This window comes from Lissotriton helveticus, chromosome 7, assembly GCF_964261635.1.
Source record: "Lissotriton helveticus chromosome 7, aLisHel1.1, whole genome shotgun sequence".
In the NCBI taxonomy this organism is placed as follows: Eukaryota; Metazoa; Chordata; class Amphibia; order Caudata; family Salamandridae; genus Lissotriton; species Lissotriton helveticus.
The window spans coordinates 1,364,422,730-1,364,443,814 of record NC_136068.1 but is presented as its reverse complement, the minus strand read 5'-3'; the positions used below and the strand labels follow the sequence as shown (position 1 = coordinate 1,364,443,814).

General features: G+C 43.2%; 1 protein-coding gene across 2 annotated transcripts in view; it reads left to right on the top strand.

The window, feature by feature from the left end:
* Positions 1–17,814, top strand: part of ARHGAP44 (Rho GTPase activating protein 44) — a 607,050-nt gene extending 589,236 nt beyond the window's left edge. The window contains exons 20-21 of one of the 2 annotated variants that reach the window (XM_078650856.1): positions 121–498; positions 17,633–17,814. In XM_078650856.1, the coding sequence (XP_078506982.1) occupies positions 121–498; positions 17,633–17,781 (527 nt within the window). In that variant the 3' untranslated portion in view covers positions 17,782–17,814. The remainder of the gene's footprint in view (positions 1–120; positions 499–17,632) is intronic. The other variant, XM_078650855.1, reaches the window with a different exon arrangement.
* Positions 17,815–21,085: the final 3,271 nt, after the last annotated feature.

Genomic DNA, 21,085 nt, shown 5'->3' with positions numbered 1-21,085 from the left:
AAAATGTGAGTTGATGTGGCATGATGGCAGCTGCTACCTGCATATTGTGTACGTCTGATGGTCTTTGTGTTACAGCTCTGTTTGCTCTTCTTCTCCCTTTTCTTTCTTCTCTCCTTACAGTCTCCAAGAAGCTGGCACCAATTCCACCCAAGATTCCCTATGGTCAGTCTGGTGGTATGTCAGACCAATCTACAGGCCAGCCATCCCCGGTCAGCCTCTCCCCCACCCCTCCCAGCACCCCTTCGCCGTATGGACTCAACTACCAGCAAGGCTACTCTCTGCCTGTCTGCCAAGGCTCGGGAGCCACCACACCCTCCCTATCCTCACCGCCATCCTTGACCAGCACTTTAACCAAATCCAGGCCCACTCCTAAACCAAGGCAGAGGCCCACGCTACCACCCCCGCAACCCCCCTCAGCAAGCATGTCCGGAGCTAGCCCTCAGTCCGCGGAGCACCCTATATTAGATGGCCTGTCCCCGGGGGAAAGCATGTCCACAGGTAATCAAGTGCCCCATGGGTTAAAATGTATTGCATGTGGCAGGGGAGTGCTCGGAACAAAGACTTGGGGGGACTGGATGTGGGTGGACTGGGAATTGATGATAGAATGATGTAAATCAGATATCACAGCAGGAGACATAAAAAGCATTATATGACAGTTAGAGCTCAGTAAAACTAGCTTACACAAGTCTAAATTACCAAGAAATGTTTCATAGTGGCAGACTTACAGTATTGCATACTAAAAGAGCTATGTTTAAAAATACTCTTTAGGTACCAATGATAAAAAAAGAAACAGCAAGTGGCATGCCTTGCACATTGTGTATCACACATAGGTCAAACTAATGTTAGAAATAGGTGTAATAAAAAGATCTGTTTTTGTTTTTTAAAAAACCTTAGAAATTCACGGAAAAAACAAAGGGCTACACAACGTTATAGTTAGGTGAAATTGTCAGTGACAACATTAACATTTGGAACTAAATAAAAAAAAAAAGAAATTCACCAATGATAGTTTGCAGAGCTAACTATAACGTGCACCCCAGCCATGCACTTCAAATGACTCACATATTATATCACTCCTTACATGTTGTATGACATCATTTATGACATCACTGATTACATCTCAAATGGCATCATTGATAACATCACTGATGACACCATCCAAGATTCTTTTGCACTCATTGCTCTATAAACGGGTATTGTCATCATAGATACAGCTTTCATCATTAATGTCCTCACAGAAACAACTTGCATAATTAATGTCATCACAGAAACAACTACCTTAGGTGTAGAAAGCATGGGTTATTTATTTATTTATTTATTTATACATCTTGTAAACCGCACTATTACCTTGCAGGCATCCTGGCACTGGCGGCTCAAAAAGGCAGGAGGGATATATCAAAGCATGGTCACACGACTAGGTCCTGGGGAACAGCCAGGTTTTTAAGCTTTTTCTGAATGGAAGGAGCTCCCTAATTTGTCTGATCTCCCAGGGGAGTCTATTCCACAGTTTGGCTGCTGCCACCCCAAAAGATCTGTCCCCTGATCTAGCTTTCCTAAACCTTGGTACCTTCACCAGCCTAGCCGAGGAGGAGGGGAGCAGTCTTGTTGGGGTGTACCAGTCAAATTTGTTTTGCATCAACACTGGTCCTATCTAAGGGTGGGCATAGTTCGCGAAGTAGCGCTACGCGAAGCTACGCGAAGTGCACTTCGCACTACGCGAACTCCACGTAGCACTACGCGAGCTGCGTAGTAGCATGTTCGCACTGTGCAAGATGCGTTTTCAATGATTGCACAGTGCGGACAAGCATCCGGCACTGTGCAAGCATTGAAAACGGCATCTTGCACAGTGCGAGCTGTAGTTTTCTGCTGCTCGAGGAGATTATTACTCGAGCGGCAGCTTTCTCAACGTGAACAGGTAGTTTCTCATTGAGAGCGGTCGCGAGCATGCGCAACCACTCACAATGAGAAACCTGACCTCCTCGCGTTGAGAATCTCGCCGGGATGTCATTTTGCTTGCTCGCGGTCGCGAACATGATGTTCAGGACCGCGAACAAGCAAAAAATGAGTGCTGCACTATGCTACGCTGCACTACGCATGTTCGCACTGTGCTACGTGCCGCTCGCGTAGTGTGAAGTTGCAAAAACTTCGCAAACTCCGCGAGCGGAGCGTAGTGCTTCGCCCAGGGTTAGTCCTATCCCATGGAGGGCTTTAAAGACGAGGCAGAGAGACTTAAATAGTACTCTCTGTCTCAGCGAGAGCCAGTGAAGTTCTGCAAGAGCTGCAGATGCAGAAGATCTTCTAGGCAGCCCTAACACTAGCTTGGCTGCAGCTGACTGAATCCTTTGTAATCTGTCCAACAGAAAATTGGGGGAGTCAAGCAGAAGGGCATTACAATAGTCAAGCCTACTGAGAATCGTACACCTTGCCACTTGTGCCCGCGCCTGAAAGGGTGGTAACGGAAAGAATTTTCGAAGGGACCTAATAATTGCAAAGCAGCAGGCTGTCGTTTTCATGACCTGAGCTTCCATAGTAAGCTTGTTATTGAGCATGATGCCTAGGTTGCGGACAGTTTTCACCGGGCGAGCTGTGGTCAAAATGTCAGGGGGCCAGAAAGTGCAAGGGAAGGGCTAGGGGATCCTGCCTGCAGCGCAGAAAAGCACCTCAGTCTTTCCTGCATTGAATTGTAGGGAGTTATTCTGTAACCAACGGGCCGTGTCCCGCAAACAGTTATGAAACCCCTCCACTGCTATTGAATCCTCTCCCTCGAAGGAGAGGATCAGCTGTGTATCATCTGCATAATTTATGATGTTCACATTATGAGATTTGATGACCGCAATCAGTGGTTTTAAGTAAATATTGAATAAGCTAGGGCTGATTGCCGAGCCCTGAGGAAGACCGTACGGCACACTGGAGAAAGCAGATTGAAAGGGGGGAGGGACACCGCCTGCTGTCTATTATTCAGAAAAGACTGAAACCAGCGCAAAGCACAGCCCTTCACCCCAACCTCACTCAATCTTCTCAGCATGATTACATGGTTAACCGTATCAAAGGGGGCAGACAGGTCCAGCAGGATCAATGCTACTGCCTGTCCCCTGTCTGCCCGCCTTTGAAGCTCATCCATAACAGTCACCAGGGCAGTCTCGGTCCGTGCGCCGGGCGAAATCCAAATTGTGCCTCCTTCAGTAATTTGTGCTGTTCCAAGTACTTAGAGAGGGTGATGCTAACCGCCCGTTCCACAAATTTAGCTGGGAACGGCAGCAGGGAGATCGGTCTATAGTTTTTTGAACACTCAGGATCAAGAGAAGGCTTTTTCAACAGAGGGGACACCAGGGATTGCTTCCAATGAGAGGGGACTGTACCACTAGCTAATGACTGGTTACAGATCAGGTGGAGAGTAGGGAATAATTCTTCCTCATACTCCTTCCAAATCTTGTATGGGACCGGGTCCAAGGGTGACCCAGAGGAGATCCCCCGTGCAAGTCTACTGAAGTCCTCTGCCGATAAAGGCAGGAACTCAGATAGTTGTTCAGTGAACTGGCAAACGGGTCCATTGTCTACACTATCCGCAGCCCTCCCCACAGAGGCAGGAGGACTCCTAGCCACAGAAACTATGTTTCAGACTGATTCCTGGCCACTCTCAAGATCCTCAATAATCAGCTGGATCTTTTCACAGAAGAACCTAGCGAGGTTCTCACAGAGATCTTGAGAGGGAGATATTGAATTCTTAGAGTAGTCAGGACTGGTAAGACTGTTCAGAATCCTAAAGATGCTTCTGGAGCTATTAGAGGCATTACAGATTAGGGAAGAAAAATATTCAGCTTTAGATCTTCTAATCTCATGCTTATAATCCAGGATTTTAAGCTTCCACAACACCCTATCCGTCTCATTATAGCCACGCCTCCATCTCCTCTCAGCCTGTTTACATACTATTTTCAGATTTTTTAATGTTTCGTTAAACCAAGGGGCAGACGTTTTGCCCTTACAATTGTGTTTTTTAAGGGGGCGAAGAAGTCCAAGGTCGAGGTGATCTTTGAGCACAGCGTGGTATAATTCTCCTCAACTTGCTTATCCAAGGAGAAACAATCTCCAACCTTGAACACCGAGTCAGAAGTCCTCAACCGTGTGAGAACCTTCCAGTCTCTGCCTAGGTATTCCGTCGTAGGATGGGAAACCTGAGTCTGAGCGGTCTTAAGTTTGACAAAAAATGTAATTAAGGAGTGATCCGTCCAGTCCATCGGCAAGGTTTCACCAATGTGCAGGAAATTGGGTTCAGAAAATGTGCCACATTGACCCAATGCCAATACACTTCACAGGTAGCATAGTTTGCATTAACAATTAACCACAGATATATGTGAAACCCTCATTGCCTACGGTGTTCTATCTGTATACAACTGTTAAGAGAAAGCCAAGTTTCCAAATATACTGAACATCTATTCCAAAATTAATGCTGTGCTATGGACAGCTTTTATCTGTATCAAACCCGTGTAGGCACTGAACGAACTTACACTGAGAAATTAAGTTGATATGAGTAGAGAAGTGGGTACTGTAAACAGTAGTCACTCTAAAGAGAGAGCTTATACTGTAGCACACTTTTTGTACACATTAAAACTCATGTGAAATACACTACAGAGTATTAAAAAGTATCTTCTAAGACCAGTGTACACTCTATGCAGCATTCTCAAAAAAATACACTATTGGCTTAAAATAAGCAAAGTCTGAAGGTGCTAAATATTATACTACCTGTCGCCTTCATACTGTGGTGAGAACTTAACAGATAGCACGTCTTCTGAAGCAAAACAAGCACATGTACATAGTTTAATATCAGGCGCACACAGTCTTCTATGTAACGTAGAAATTGTGCTGATGAGAGGATTCTTTCTAATAACTCAAGGCTGTTTACAACATTTAGTATGTTGTATGTATTGTCTTTGCCCTCTGGCAAATATTTTCTGCAGAGCCTAAAATTTGTGTGGAACATGCTGGACACAAGTTACTCTCCAATGCATACTTTTATAATGTGTTCAATACATCAACACACCTATGATGCAATAGGAGTGGATGGTGTTTGTGAACAATTACACCCACTTACACTTACAACAAAAACATATTTTTATCACAACTAACTATAACGTTACTTTAACCTTTATTTCAGTGAATTTCTAGGGCTTTTTTTATATAAAGTAATATTTAATTACAATACATAAAGCCAACCCCCTCCATATTGCCCCCCTCCCCAAGCCTAATCAAGCCGAGTAGGCCCCGGGAACCCCAGGGCCTCTTTGTTTTTAAAGGGGGCCTTGCAGGCTCCCTTCCCCTAGCCTTATTAGGTCCTGGGGACCCCTTCCACTAGGGCCTTATTTTATGAAAAGGGAGGGGGACAGGTGGCCCTCCTCCCCGAGCCTTATTAAGCCCTGGGGACCCCATCACTGAGGGCCATTTTTTAACTAAAGGAGAGGGGGACCATGTGCCCCCCCCCCCCCACACAATCCTTATTAGGGCCTAGAGACCCCTTTACCCAGGTCCGTTTTTTGTAATCTAAAGGGAAGAGGGCAGCCTTCAGAGCCCATCCCCCTTGGCCTTTTTTATGAATAGGGAGGGGGACGTAATGGCCCCACTCCCCAATCCGTATTTGGTCTGGGGAACCCATCCCCCACAGCTGTATTTATTTTTTTTATAAAAGGGAAGCCTGGCGAACCACACCCCCAGGGCCATTACTAACATTAAAGGGGAGGGGGCTGCGCGGCACCTCTCATGAGCCTTGTTAGGCCCTAGGGACCCCCGTTCCCTATACTCATTTAAATAAAGGGAAGGGAGGCTGCACGGCACCCCCCCCTGATTTTGTCAGACCCTTATTCCCTAGGGCCATTTCTAAAAATGAAAGGAAGGGTGGGCAATACGGCCTCCTCTCCCAGGCCTCTTTAAGCCCTAAGAACCCCATTCCCCATCATCATACATATATATGAAAAACTGGAGGGGGATGCGCAACCCCTATGTCCAGGCCTCTTAAGGCCATGGGTACTCAATCCCCTAGGGCCAATGTTAAAAGGGGAGGGAGCTTCTGAGAAATTATCAGCCTAAGGGAGCCCGGGGCCAGTGCTTCTAAAAGGTGGGTCCCCTAATACCCCCACTATACACCTTTTGGGGCTCCAGGGGAAGCCCCAAAGCCATCAAGGCCTAAGCCTCCCCACATGCAGCAGAAGCCAACATTGCTCCTGCCCAAGGAAGCAGCTACTAATGCTGCTCCCACCAGCCAGAAACAATATTTTGATCTGTTTCCCTGCCTGCATCACTGAAGGCAAGGAAACAGATCAAAAGCCCACTCCTAGAAAGTGGAAGCATTTTTGAATGTCTCACCCACTGGGTGCAGACTTGGTGTTTGATCCTGCTTGGCAGGAGATTTAAAAATGCTCCCATCAAGTGAGAGCAAAACATGGAAACTACCATGTCCCAGGAATGGGCTCCCCTGGATATTACTAGTGAGCCGGCCCCAGCGATGGAATCCCCAGGCCATCAATGGCTCGGGGAGGGGGCTGTGTGGTTCGCTCCCCTATTCTGAGTCATTTTGGACCCAGGGGCTCCTTTGGGATCTTAGAGGCTTCGCATGGGGATATACAATTGTTGATGAATTGCATCCATTTCCATGCAAAAGCATCTGTGCCAGTATCGTCCATCAGCCATAATTCATCAGGTCAAGTGTGCTGCATGCACCAGTCTTTGAAGTCGTAGTAGGAAAGGTTCAGACAAGCATGGCCACTGTAGAAGGCAGGACGGGCTAAGTGGCTGTGCTCCCAAGATGGCTGCTGTTTACCACCTGACATCTCTGCTAACGGAGAGAGGAGATTTATTTAGCTCCATGGGAAGTTTGTAATGTCAAAAGAGCCACTATAATACCATTTTAATGATGTTGGTATAGAGTTAAAACAGGTGTTGCAGCACAACATTGGGGATGGATTTAAGCACTGTCTGAAAATGGGATGGTTGACTGGTATTTGTTTCCAAGAGGTTCCCTCTCCCATTTCTAATTGTCTTTATGCCCTGTGCTCTATGTTCTGTGTAGCAAACCTTCTATGTAATGTACTAGTGTTCAGTGTTCTCTTTTGCCTTTACCAGTAAGAAATGCAACCTCCTACAACATAAAAACCCTCTGAACATTTTTTCTGTTGTGTTTTTCTTTCTCTTTCCTTTTTTTTCTCCCATATACCCCCTCATTGTGGGCTTGCAGCTGTTTGACGCGAGTGACACAATATTGGATAAGTGTGAGGGGGATTTTCCGGGTAAGCAAGGAGCTACGACTTCCCCTCTCTGGCCCTTCAAGCTTAAATCCACCTATCCCAATCCCTTTGGGCTGGCCTCCAGCTACTGCCTGAATGTCAGTCATCACCACTAACTCATACCTTCTCCGGCCTTGTGCATGGGGCTGTAAAGAAAGGTGCATGGCTTGAGACTGTTATCACGCCCTATGCAAGTTCACAATTCCTTCATCAGTAAACTTGTCCTGTGCCATGCTGCCTGATCTTTATGTATTTTTGGCATTGTTCAAAAGGCAAATCTAATCATACAATGATCAATTCCCTCCCTGCTTTCCTCTGGCTTTATAACGCCCTGTTGATATCAGCCTTCACCCGTTCCATTACACGCGTGGCTACGCTGGGATGTCATATCATTGCTTATTTTAACAACTAGAACCAACACATTACAGGATTATCAAAGAATGGTATCATTTAGTTGGCACAAAAATGCTTATTGTTTTATTTGCAGGGACTTGGTGAGAATGCATGTTGGGAATGTTTTCCTACCTTCTCTAGGATCTTGATCGTAGATGAACAAACTTTTTGAGTAGTTTTGAGAGCAGAATGGCTCAAAAGATTGTAAAAATCAAGTTAATCATATTACCCTTTCATTCCTTAGACTGTCTTGAAAATAAAATGTTATCATTGAATATCAAATGTTATGTTACAGAATAGTAATGGTCTTAATAGTGTTGTAGCGAAATGTGAGGTTTAGCTTACCTTAAGTTATTTAATTTTATTTTAGTTGGGTGTTTTATATTGTTCATGCATGTTGCCTTGAAACTACTTTGTAGCACTTTGTAGTACTAAGTTCAACAGAAAACTCAAAATTACATCTGCTCGTAGATAGTCACCATTCGGTACTAGTTGACGATTTCCAGATTGTTGCTAGAGTACCTGGTGCAATCCCTACAGATTTAGCACATGTTTTCATGCACTGAACAGGTATCTACACCTTTCATAAAGTGGATATAAGGTTGGCCTGTACCAGCAGCGTATTACAAGATCCCATTGTTGTCATGCTTAAGTCAGGAGAGGTAATTCCAGTGGCATTTCCCAACATTCTTGTTATTGTTGTTATTTCACACGTGTCTTGCTTGCGATCCTTCTAGTTCTGAATCTTTTTTTAGAGGAATCCAAAATCCAATTCTATAGGAATGGCCAATTTCAGAGAGGGATACTACATGGCCAGATCCTTAAATTCACCAGTTTTAATATTCATATAATATTTTTTGTCGCTCCCCCCCACCCTCTTGATGTGTTCAGTATCATATTGCCTACCCTCACTGCTCATATAAACATCAACATTACAAGGTAGCTAGGTTTATACTATATGAATACCAACATATTCATACATATTTGCACCCTATGTCATTATCTTAAATGTATCTATTAGATTAGATTACTCATTGGTGGAAAAAAACAATCCTCCGAAAAGAAAGACAGAGGTGCCATTAAGATTATTTAGACACAGGTTTTATTGCCAGAAAAGACTTTGGGCCCGATTACGATGATGGTGGGATCACCACCGACAGCCCGTCCTTGGCAGTCCCACCACCATCGCAATCATGTTTACCGCCCAACACATTTGGATGGCGGGTGGATGTGTGGTGGTCGGAAAGACCGACCGCAACTGGTCCCACAGTTGGAATTATTCTGACTGCCCATCGGACATCCGGCATTCCAAAGAATGGCGGTGGTGCCTGCCGGGCACTGCTGTAGGAATAATTATATCCCTTTCCACCTGTCTGTCAGCGGCGGTTAACCCGCCGTGACCAGGCAGGCGTAAACGGACTTGGCGGCCCGTAGCGGACCCCCTTACCACCTGGGATTTGGACATGAACCCTGGGAGGCATGTATGGTGCCCCCCAACATATCCCGCATGGTGCCTGCAATGCAGTGCAGGGGTATGTAACAGGTCGTTCATTGTACTGTGGCGGGTGCTGCAGACCGCAGCACCCACCGCAATACAATGAATAGACATAGCGAACGCCGTGGTGGCAGTGCATCGTAATTCGACGTGTGGGACCGCCACCTTGTAGTTGGGCGGTCCCCATTCCAAATAAATGGTGGCAGGATGGAAGTCCGTCCACAATCTTTAAGAGGTCCAAAACTCCAGGATCTCAAATCGACCAGTAGGTCATGTTAAATAAGAAACTCTAATATTTGAAAAAATAATAATACCAAAAAATTTGGACCATGGTTTCAATGGGGCATATTTACAACAAATGATGCATCAATGCATTAGATTTCTTTCACCTGCCGCAAATGCCCTAACAATGCCATGGATACGCTGTATTTACAATACAGTTCTCCATAGTGCATGGATTCACGGATCCATCAGAAATTCTGACGCATCTTTTGGTGCTGAAGTGATGCATTGCTGGAGTTGGTCGTAAGGCTGACACATCTCCAGCAATGCGTCAGAACACAGAGAAGAGTGCCATGTTAAAAGCTCTGCGTCAATCCTTGCACCTGGTTTGAGAAGGCGTAAGTATTTTGACACAGTCAAGTCATAGCGTGACGCAGTGAAAAGTTGAAATTTCACTGTATCAGTTCTTCGTGGCTGTTTACGTGGGAAGTCCTACCCTGCATACATTATACCTGGTGCTGGTATAAAATGATACAATCCTCTACAAACTGACTGGGCCCAATGCGTTTGTTTGTAAATATGGAGCAGTGTGGAGCTCTCATTGCACCTCTGTTGAGTTAAAAAACAAGCATTTGCAATGCAATAAGACTCACATTTACACAAGACCTATTGCATTGGAAAGCGGGGAGGGCAAAAAGGCACAAACGGGAGTGGGGATTGAGGGGGGAGAAGTCAGGACTGCGGACGAGGGCGGGGGGAGACAGGGAAGAAAATAGTGTTCGGTGTAAAGGGGCCAGTAGGCATGGAAGGATACAAATGAGGACATAGCTGTCATGAGTAGGGACTAACAAGTCTAAAACCAATCGGAAGGCAGCAATTAGGACCTAAGCCAATGAAAAAGATGGGCGGAAAGTGGGCAGAGCTTCCACACTATACTAAATACTGCATGCCTTTCAAAGTGAGCAGTGCATGCGCTGCAACACTAGGCTCGACCTAAGAAAAAATGGTGCTAGCTCCTTGTAAACATGCCCCTAAGTTTCAATAGCACAGCAGTCAATCAACAACATAGATTAGACAATTGGGTTGCTAGGCAAAGAACATGGAATCTTAATGAAATGGAATTCCTACATCTACTGCCCTTAGCCCAGAACAGAAATGAAAAGAATAACTGAAACATCACAATAGGTATAATTCTAGTGTAGTATTTAGTCACTTTTATTGAAGAGTGCCTTCACACCCCACAGGTGAAATCTATTATGGATGAACCATTTATTTTATTTATTTATTTAAACTTATAACGCGCAACAGCTACCCACAGTGGGTTTCCCGGCGCCAGGGACAGACTCAAGAAGAAAGAAGGACAGGTACACTAACTAGTTTATATGAGCCCTCACAACCTACTGAAAAAGCCAGGTTTTGAGACCCTTACGGAATCGAAACAAGTTTGTCTCCGTCTTTAGGGCCATAGGTAGAGCATTCCAGGATTTGGGACCTAAGTGGGCGAAGGACCGACCGCCCATCTTTACTAGTCTAAATCGAGGAATAATGAAATCACCATTCTCTGAGGATCTTAAGGTACGACTGAGCCAGTGTACATCGCAGAGTGCATGGGAGGCAGATGTTCTCCTTGGAACATTGCGAAGAAGTCGGGCAGCCGCATTTTGTACAACTTGAAGTTTATTAATAGTTGTCGAGTCTGCTCCGAGATAAAGAACATTGCCATAGTCCAGGCGGGAAACGACTAAAGCCTGGACTACAGTTCTCTGAGTGGAAGGGGGCAACATCCATAGAATTGTTTGTAACCATCTCAGAGTAGCAAAACAAATGGACGCCACCTTAGTGGCCTGCTGCCTTATTGAGAGCTTTTCGTCAATGAGAAAGCTGAGATTGCGTACTACGGCAACAGGCTGGGGGGTAGACCCCATATCACTGGTCCAGTGCTGGGGGCCCCAGAGATCTTTGTTCTTGCCCAGTATCACAACCTTGGTCTTATCCCCGTTTAGTTTGAGGAAATGACTCTGCATCCACTCAGCAACTCGTGTCAAGCCCAGCTTCATGGCTGAAGTTTTATTGCAGTCACTACTAGAAAGGGAAAAAACAATTTGGGTATCATCGGCGTAAGAGAATAACGTAAGCCCAGCGTCCTCCACAATGGTGGCCAGGGGTCTAACGTAGATGTTGAATAATAGAGGACTAAGTATAGACCCCCTGGGGCACGCCGTACACCGATGGACAAATTGCAGATGCAGCTTTTTCAGAAAAGACCTGGAAGGTACGCCCACTTAAGAAGGAGGTAATCCAGTCCAGCACAGGACCATCCACTCCCAGGGACCGAAGAGATGCAAGAAGAATGGAATGGGACACGGTATCGAACGCAGCACTCAAATCCAAAAGGATGAGTGCAGATGTTTCACCGCAAACGATACCGTGCCGCAAACTCTCGGTAACTCCTAAAAGTGTGGTTTCGGTGGAGTAATGCGCTCGGAAACCGGACTGGGAAGAATGTAAAACCCCCGAACTCTCAACAAGATGACTTAACTGTGTATTAATATGCCTTTCCAAGACTTTGGAAAAGAAAGGCAACAAGGAGATAGGTCTAAAGTTGGACAAGTTGGACACGTCCGCTCCTACCTTCTTGAGGAGAGGAACAACCATCGCATGTTTCCATTCCTGCGGAACATAGGACTCAGATAGGGATGAGTTAAGAAGTTTCATCAGTACACGAGGAGAGCTCAAATCCAGTAGTTTCAATACTTTAGCATGTAAAGGATCACGTGGGGAGCCAGATCTGATACTGTTCAGACAAGAGGAAAAGGAGGCATCGTCAAACAATTGCCATTCCGTGAGCTTCACAGCTAAAAATGGTGATTTCTCTAAAGTCGGTACAGATCATGTCAATGATTCATCAACCATAGTAGAGGGGCTCAGGGAATCATAAATACGTTCTACCTTGGCAATAAAAAAATTCAGCTATGGAATTACATTGAGCTTCTGGGCATGCGTCACCGTGTTAACAGTGTGGGCTGCTCTCGCCATTTTGCATTGTTTATGGTACTCTTTTAGAGCCTCCTTATAAGCTACCTAACGGGAGCTGGAGTAAGAGTGTCTCCATTTCCTTTCGAGGGCCTTACAATTAGCCTTCAGGAGCTTAAAGTAATTAGAGAACCATGGCACAGGAGGACGATGAGACAAAGAATGCTTAGGAGTCAAGGGAAGGAGTTTGTCAACGGCGGCACTTAACCATTGGGATACCACCGTGTTCGACTCCGATACATGCATATCAGTGCCCGGGAGAGTGTCAGGAGAGTGCCATTAAGAAATATATTGTTCTACATAGATGCAGAAATGTGGGAGAATAGGCACAAGTACGTTAGACTCTATCAGAATCAATCTTAGTCCAGTTAGTTGGGATCACAATTCTAATTAAAAGTCTCATTGAAATTCTAAATACATCTGACTTTCCCCATCTAGGGCAAGGTAGAGGTACTTTGCCACAGCATTGTCAACTGCTCCTACTTCTGCTGTAATCTACCTTCAGACAATATGGCATTCAGCCAAGGTGCTTTCAAGGAACTGCCAAGAACAACTGTTTCTAGCTTTGTAGTACCCAGACTAGAAAGCATGAAATGCGGACTACTCCTGCGAGGTTGATACACTCAACATGCGTGCTATGTACCTCTCTCTATCTGTTGTAACTGCTCATTAAACAAACTTGCTTTTGGCATTGGAATGTAGAGGTTTTGTAGGACGGAGGTTGACAGTTTCCCAATGGGACACATTTCCAACAGCATTAACATCATGTACAGGACAAGAACTAATATTTAACAATGTATGATTAACCAGTATAACTATTACTCAAGTGCCATTGTGCATCCAGGATGTCGGCCACAAACATGAGAACTGAGTATGTAAGTGTGCAACTCCGTGTAAAAAATTAAAGTACTTTAATAAGTAATTTTAAGGGTTCTATTCTTCAGGGATGAAATTGTACAGCATACGTACATCCTCTATAAGGGACTTGAGGTGTATTTTTGTATTGTATAAAGTACTAGAATTACATTTCTGTGACAAGGCCAGGAAGAACCATGATTTGATTCAAGTTCTTGGTGCCCTTTCACAGTCTGAAGTGCGAGGTTGACAGTGTTGTTGTTGTTGTTTGGTATACATGGGAGGCGTTGGCTTAGGTGTTTGAAGTTCAAAGACATGCATCAAACATAGTTTGTAGAAATGTCACTGCACCCAAGCTTGAGGTGTTTTGAAGAGTGAGAGAATAGATGCAAGCATGCATACCTACCATATTGGGATTGGTCAGCATCCTGAAGTCTGCATCACAAGTGGATAATTGAAGTCCACCAGGGAGTGTGTTGTATGGAGTACATACAGAAGCAACTGAGACACAACCCCTTCATGCACTGTAAATAAAGACAGTGTATGGTGCAAGTCCACTCAGAAGCAAACAAAGACACTGTTATTTAACCATGGTATAAACCACCTAAATTCCACCTAAAAGCAAAAGAGGCAAAATCTTGGAGACACGGTTTTACAACTAGGGAATGTAAGATTTCAGAAAAGGTGCAAATGTAACCTGGAGCGCTCTTCATACAAGAACTCAAATCTTGCTGCACCCTTAGACAAACCTATTGTGAAAAGTCTGGACTCCTACCCATTCAAGGATGTTGACATTGCCTCAGATTAGCCTCTATATTTCCTGGACATGTGGCCACATCCTGCTCACCTTTGGTATTGCACAGATATCACCCAAAATGCGTTTTATATTGGCATTTTAAAGTTGAAGTTCCAGCCGGCACTGTCGGCTAGGAACTATATGATGCAGCTGCAATTGTATTGAATGCATAAGAAGTGTTCTCTCTGCTCTTTCCTGTTGGGTGTGAGAACTATTTATTTGCGTGTTTGTAGAGCGCTAGAATAGACTCCCAGGGGAGTATCTCCGCGCTTTATGACTGTCGAACCTACAGGAGAACAAGTTACGTAACTGCAATCCAATTCTGAGACTGTAAAGTTAGCCCTGGAACAGGAACGTCTTCAGCTTTTTCCTGAAGGCCAGATGATTTTCAAGCTGCCTAAGCTGGAGAGGGAGGCCATTCCAAATCTTCGGTCCCTTTACCGACAGAGCCCTACCCCCTTGCCTTGCCCGCTTGATCCTAGGAATCATAAGAAGCAATTGATCACTGGACCGTAGAGCACGGGAAGGGACATACGGCACAAACTTGTCTGCCAGATAAGAGGGACCCAAACCATGAAGTCCCTTATGTATCGTACAACATATCTTAAAGGTGACTCTCTGACGAATGGAGAGCCAGTGAAGCCTAGCAAGAAGTGGTTTTGATGGTGTTCTGGGAGGAGCATTTACCACCAGCCTAGCTGCAGTGTTCTGCACAACCTGCAACCTGTCCAGATCCTCCTCATTAGCTGACAACAAGAGACCATTACAATAGTCGAGACGACTGATAACCAGCGCCTGGACCAGGGTCTTTCTAATGGTGTCTGGAAGCAGTGGGAAGACTCTGCGCAGTAGTCCTATAGTTCGAAAACAGGACCCCACAATGTTGGTAACATGCTGCTTCAGGCTGAGTTCTTGTTCCAGACAGACCCCTAGGTTCTTGACTATCTGCTTGGGCTCAGGGACTGGGCCAAGATCTAAAGGCCACCAGTCAGGAGCCCAGCAGATTTTAGCCTCCCCAAAGAGCATAACCTCTGTCTTTGAAACGTTGCACTGCAACTTGTTCAAAGACATCCATTGGGAAACTGCTCTCATCCCCTCAGAGAAAGAATGTAATACCTCTGGAGTTAGATGGTCAAAGGGAAAGAGCAGCTGAGTATCGTCAGCATATGACACTGGGCAAAAACCAAAGGCTCTCAGGATATTCGCCAGGGGGGCCACATAGATGTTGAATAATGTAGGGCTCAAACAAGAGCCCTGTGGCACCCCCTTAGTAATCCTGGTCTCCCTGGATCGAAAGTCTCCCATGGTGACACATTGGGTTCGATCCAGAAGAAAGCTCTTTAGCCAAGCCAATGCCATGCCCCCTAGTCCAGTCTCAGTCAGGCGCTCGACCAAAATTTCATGTGAGATGGTATCAAAAGCTGCCGATAGATCCAGCAGCACCAGGACAGCTGATGTTCCTTTGTCCTGGAGCATGCGCAGATCATCGGTAATTGACAGCAATGCTGTTTCCGTGCTGAATTTTGGTCTAAAGCCCGACTGAGATGGATCTAGTGCACCAGTGTGTTCCAGGTGATTAGACAAGTGCTTGTTGACATGCTTTTCTATGAGCTTTCCCAGGAATGGTAAAAGGGAAATGGGTCTCAAATTAGTCATGTCAGCCCACGCAATAGCGGTATTCTTGCGAATGGGTCGCACTTGGGCTCTCTTCCACTCTAAAGGGACACAGCCTGTGTCCAAAGAGAGGTTGACCAAACTTTGGATTTCTGGTGCCAATATGCTCCTCACTGCGATCACCACTCTCGGTGGAAGCTGATCCATAGGGCTCCCACTTTTTATAGTTGTAATGAGTCCCTCCACTTCAGCCACAGTGATGTTAGGAAAATTAGTGAAGGTGGAGGCGAGAACCTTTTTACTCGCTGGGACCACAGTGGGAAAGATCACATGTCCAATGGATGCTAGATGTCTAGATGTTCTGCCTACTAAGACCTGCTGTATATATGTAAACCCTACAGTGAGGTTGAGGTTTAAACATGTAGGCAGCCTAATAAAATGGGCAGTGGGGCTCTGTATGAGTATTCTAAAAAAGGGAGCAATCACAGATAGCCCAGGAGTGGAGCTGGTAACATGCGCAAGGCACGGTTACAGCTGAATGACTTAAATTTCACCAAATGGGCAAGCACCAGCTGTGAAGCACCAACAATGTTGGTGACATGAGCAGAAGCCATATAGCTTTATAAAGGCAGGGATTATGCCTACCTCTCTACATATGCAGCTCAAGAGTGAGGGAAGAAGTGGAAGTGCAATCAGAGTTAGCACCCGGAGCAGAAACTACACAACCGTTCAAAGTACAGATCTGACTTACTCCTCCCAGTCTGAAGAATGATAACATTTTGAGAATGGGTTAACACCCCAAGCCCCTCTGATTACCCAGAAGAGGAGCAATGCTGGTTGGGTGAACCCTAGCCCAATCATGGCTCCAACCCTAACTAGAGTCATAATTTGCACATGTGTAGGTCAGACATGAAGTTCTTGGTAGCTTGCTGCTCTGACAGAACAAGGGAGAATAGGCCTGCTTTACTCCACCCTCATGTCCTGACCAGTCCAAGTGAGCCCAGTATTGAGGGAGGACCCTTGTGCCATTTTCACATACAGTTCCAATTTTGTTTATTAGTAACAAATGACATTTCATTATGGTGGAAGGATACTTACGCTGCTAGGACCCCAGTAGGCAAAGATTTAGTAAGGCTCATTTCTAGGACCCCCATAGGCATAGATTTAGTAAGGCTCATTTTTACAATCATAGTTCAGCTTTTCTCTCATCTACGGGTCCCACAATAAACAACTTTTATATACGTCTTCGCCTTCACTTCCCCATCTGCTTTTCAGCCCCTTCCCACTCCTGGTTCCACCTTTAGCATGTGGCTTGGATCTACACTGCACCAAAAGCTGAGCCAGACTGCACCAAAAACTGCTACCGTAAGACCTCATTGCTTGTTCTAGACAACGCCTATTCAACCTCTCTGAATGCGGCTCCGGCTACAAAAGTGTGTTGATTGATTATACTTGACACTGCAGTTAGTCTTAGATAGCTAAGTGGGCTTACCCCTTGCATACATCAGCATGTAATGTGCAAGTCAATGATTAGGATCTATGGTTCGGATCCTGGAGAGGTCCACCGAACATTACATTAAATAAAATGGCCTCCATTGTGGTGGCTATTATTACTTCAAAGTTTGTGTCAAAAGAAAAATTGCTGCAAGGTGTGTTTTAAATAAAACACCACAGTACATGAGAAAATACTACGTTTCCTCTTGGTATTGTGAGAGGAGGCACCTTTAAAATACATATAAGACCATTTAAATGATCCAATAAGACTTTCAAGCATTGCATATCTGACACCATAACTAATATTTTCAAATGGTTCCATTTTTTGAGGTTCAGGGTTCTTATTGCTTTTTTTTCTGCATTACTGCTGGAGCTATATTGCCTGGAGTACTAATGCTTTTTCAGCCATGCCGTTGATGTTAATCAGGAATTAACCCCGTCTTTTCTTATACCCGTTTGCAGATCTCGTTCACTTTGACATCCCCTCCATACTCATAGAGATTGATGCCGCCTTGCAGCGGGATGCTTTGGAGGAGAAGAAGCGGAGGGACTCGGAAGCAGCAGGAGAGAAGACCCAGTCAGATGAGGAGTCTGAGAGCACAGCCCTATGACATTAGGACTTCCTTTGTGTAGGGGGAGCGGGTAGGGGTCTTAGGGGTTGTATATTGAAAATGGGACAATGTTCTGGCACAACCATTACTGCAAGACTTAAGTTTTGCGAAATTGCCAAGAGAGGCTCTTTGCCCATTGGATGCCAACAACAACAAAATGGACCTAAGGAAACCACAAAATCGCCTATCCCTTTGGCACATTCATTTTGGTGCAATTTTATTTTGCCTTATCTATTTTTTGCCTTCTATGTTTATTTATTTTTTTACTTGGTGCCTAGCTGTATTGTTATTTTTTTGTAACTCCCACATGATTCATATGTATATATATATATAGATTTGATATATATATATATATATATATCAAATGTGTGTGTGTGTGTGTGTATATATATATATATATATATATATCTATATATATATATATATATAGCGTGAAGGAAGATAAGTGCAATATTGGGCTTGAAATAAACTAAAACAAAAGGATAACAATTATCCCAGATATGCAAGAAGCATGTAATTGCTCTGTATTTTTTCATCTTCCTTCACCCACCAGTTCATACATATCTGTCATTAATTCATGAATGCCTGAACGAAACACTAATTTATAGAAACCTTTCAATGGTGTTGCTGATACAAAAATGTAATGAACGTTAATTACAGACATACACACACTTTGTTACTATTGTGTACATTGCAATTACCATTGGTGAAGATGAAGATGGCCATTATGATCCACTCAAGGTTTTGTCCCTTGTAAGTCTACACCCAGCTCCTCGGCAATGGGAAAAAACAGCAACATATAAGTATCTGTTTATCCCCTTGCTGAGGAGGATGGCTGAAGATTACACACGCACACATATATGTTTATATATACATACATACACATATATAAGTGTGTGTGTATATATATATATATATATATATATATATATATATATATTCGCCCATGGGTATAAACATATATAGGCCTTGCTGTTTATCTGCATTGCTGATATATATATCCGAATAAATTAGCCCCAATAAATCATTCTACACTAATAACACAGAGCCACGCATTTATGTATATAGTACAAAGGTGTTTGAAAAAACGCATCTTAAAGCCTCACATGTTTCATTTTAGAATCACTTTACAGAAGAATACAATTAGGACCATACTCTTCCACATTTAACTCCTTGTTTATGTTATGATTAAACTCCTTTATAATTCCTGCATATGAAACAAAGCAACATTACATAAACCGTACACACAGATCCATTGAGTGCAATATGTTATTTATTACTGTTACAAAGGGAGGGTATATATATATATATATATATATATATATATATATATATATATATATATATATATATATATATATATATATATATATATATACACACAAACATATGTGTATATACATACATATGTGTATATACATACATATGTGTGTGTATATATATATATATATATATATATATATATGTACACATACATACATATGTGTATATACACCAAAATGCATCCACCAATAATGGAAGCAAACTTGCACTCCGTAATTCCTGTGACCAGCTATTTTTATTCCAACGGTAGCCCAGCACGTGTCGGCTGCATTGCGGCCTTATTCAAAAGTAACCACCAATGTGTAAGAGTGCATTTAATATCTAAGTCAGTAGAAACAAACAACGGTCACAACTAGAGTCGTGAATAGTCAGTAGAATTTGCATCAACTTGGAATGGTTGCTTTCGTAACACTTCCCCCCAAAAAACTAAATATAAACAATATAATGTAAACACATCAAAGAGTGATATGTGCATAATCACAATCTGTAAAAGGGAAAAGCATACTTAAATACTGATAGCATAGAGTTACATCATATTGGCATTCTAAATTGTTGCAAAATCAATAGTGCAATTTAAAATAAGCACCTAAGACCCAACTGCGGACACTGAAAGAACATAATTACAAAGCGATGATGTCCAGAGTAAGCACCAGTAGTAGTTAAGATCAATTCAAGGATTCCCATCAACAATTCTTTGCTTTCTTAAGAAGTCTGTCAATTACTAACTAAAGTATGTTTACAAAAACGTAAGTTTTTAATTTTGAATACAAGGTCTTCATCTTTCAATGACTCATTTTAGAATATTGAGTTACATCAGATTCGTCTGTTATGAAAAGCTGCTATACATTGAAGTGAAATTAGTAACAGTGAAAGCAGCAGGAATCTACCGGTGCTAAGCAGCATAATCAAATGCTAGTTGGGCATCTAATGAATGTAATCGTTATTGTTTAGTCTCTTTTCATTCTGGTCAAGAAATATTTGCAGTCATATTGTTGGACACAAAAGGTTATATAGCTGTGTGTTAGTTCGATCTGACCAGTGAACACTTTTATTATGAAACATTTCCAGGAAGTTCTACTACTTGAAGGTTTTATTTAAACCAGGCTGGTACATATCATATATATGGCCTCAGCCTATTTTCACACAAAAATTAAATATTGTAATTAAAACCGGAGACATTCAGATAAACTTATAAGATGCAGCACAGTAATCTGTTTGTAAAAACAAAATTGCAGAAACACTTGCAGTGCTCAACACTTGCAGTGCTCATTTGATTGCCAAATATTTGTAGTTTACTTAATGGATCTAAGTTTATACATTGTATAAGGTCTGTCCAAAGGTGCCTTTAGAGCACTTTTCCTCTATTCTACTCTGTGAAAGGCTGTGTGATAAATACATGTGCTAAGATTGAATCCTACATAGGACAATTCCTATCTAAAACCAAAGGTTATTATTCTGGAAAATTCCTAATATTTCCCCCGAGTTACCCAATGCATTTCTATAAGAAATAATTCATGTGACCTGCCCAGGTGATCACAATGAGAACAATTTAGGAACTCTTTCCAGTGGACTTATGTGAAAAGACACCTTGTGCTTTATCCAATTGATATAAATTGACATCTTCATTGTAGCCTTTTGTAAAAACGTATCTCATTGAGAATATTTCCAGTGGTCTGTCTAATACATCTTAATTTGGAAACAAATCATGTAGAGTAGGTAATATGAAAGAACAAGAAGATTACATATGACCTAATCAATGAGTTTCAGTGCACTAGATGGTCTGGACAGTATATTTCAATAGAATACTTCCTTTTGTCCCAGCTACTGTCTCTCAACCTAAATAGGTTATGTGAGTATTTAGTTGAATCTGCATGGGCTCATTTCCTGAGGTCCACACACTTTATTACATATGGAAAATTCATGTAGCGTGTTCATCAAACCCAATGGTAAGATTGTCTATATAACCTGAAGCTACCTTAAT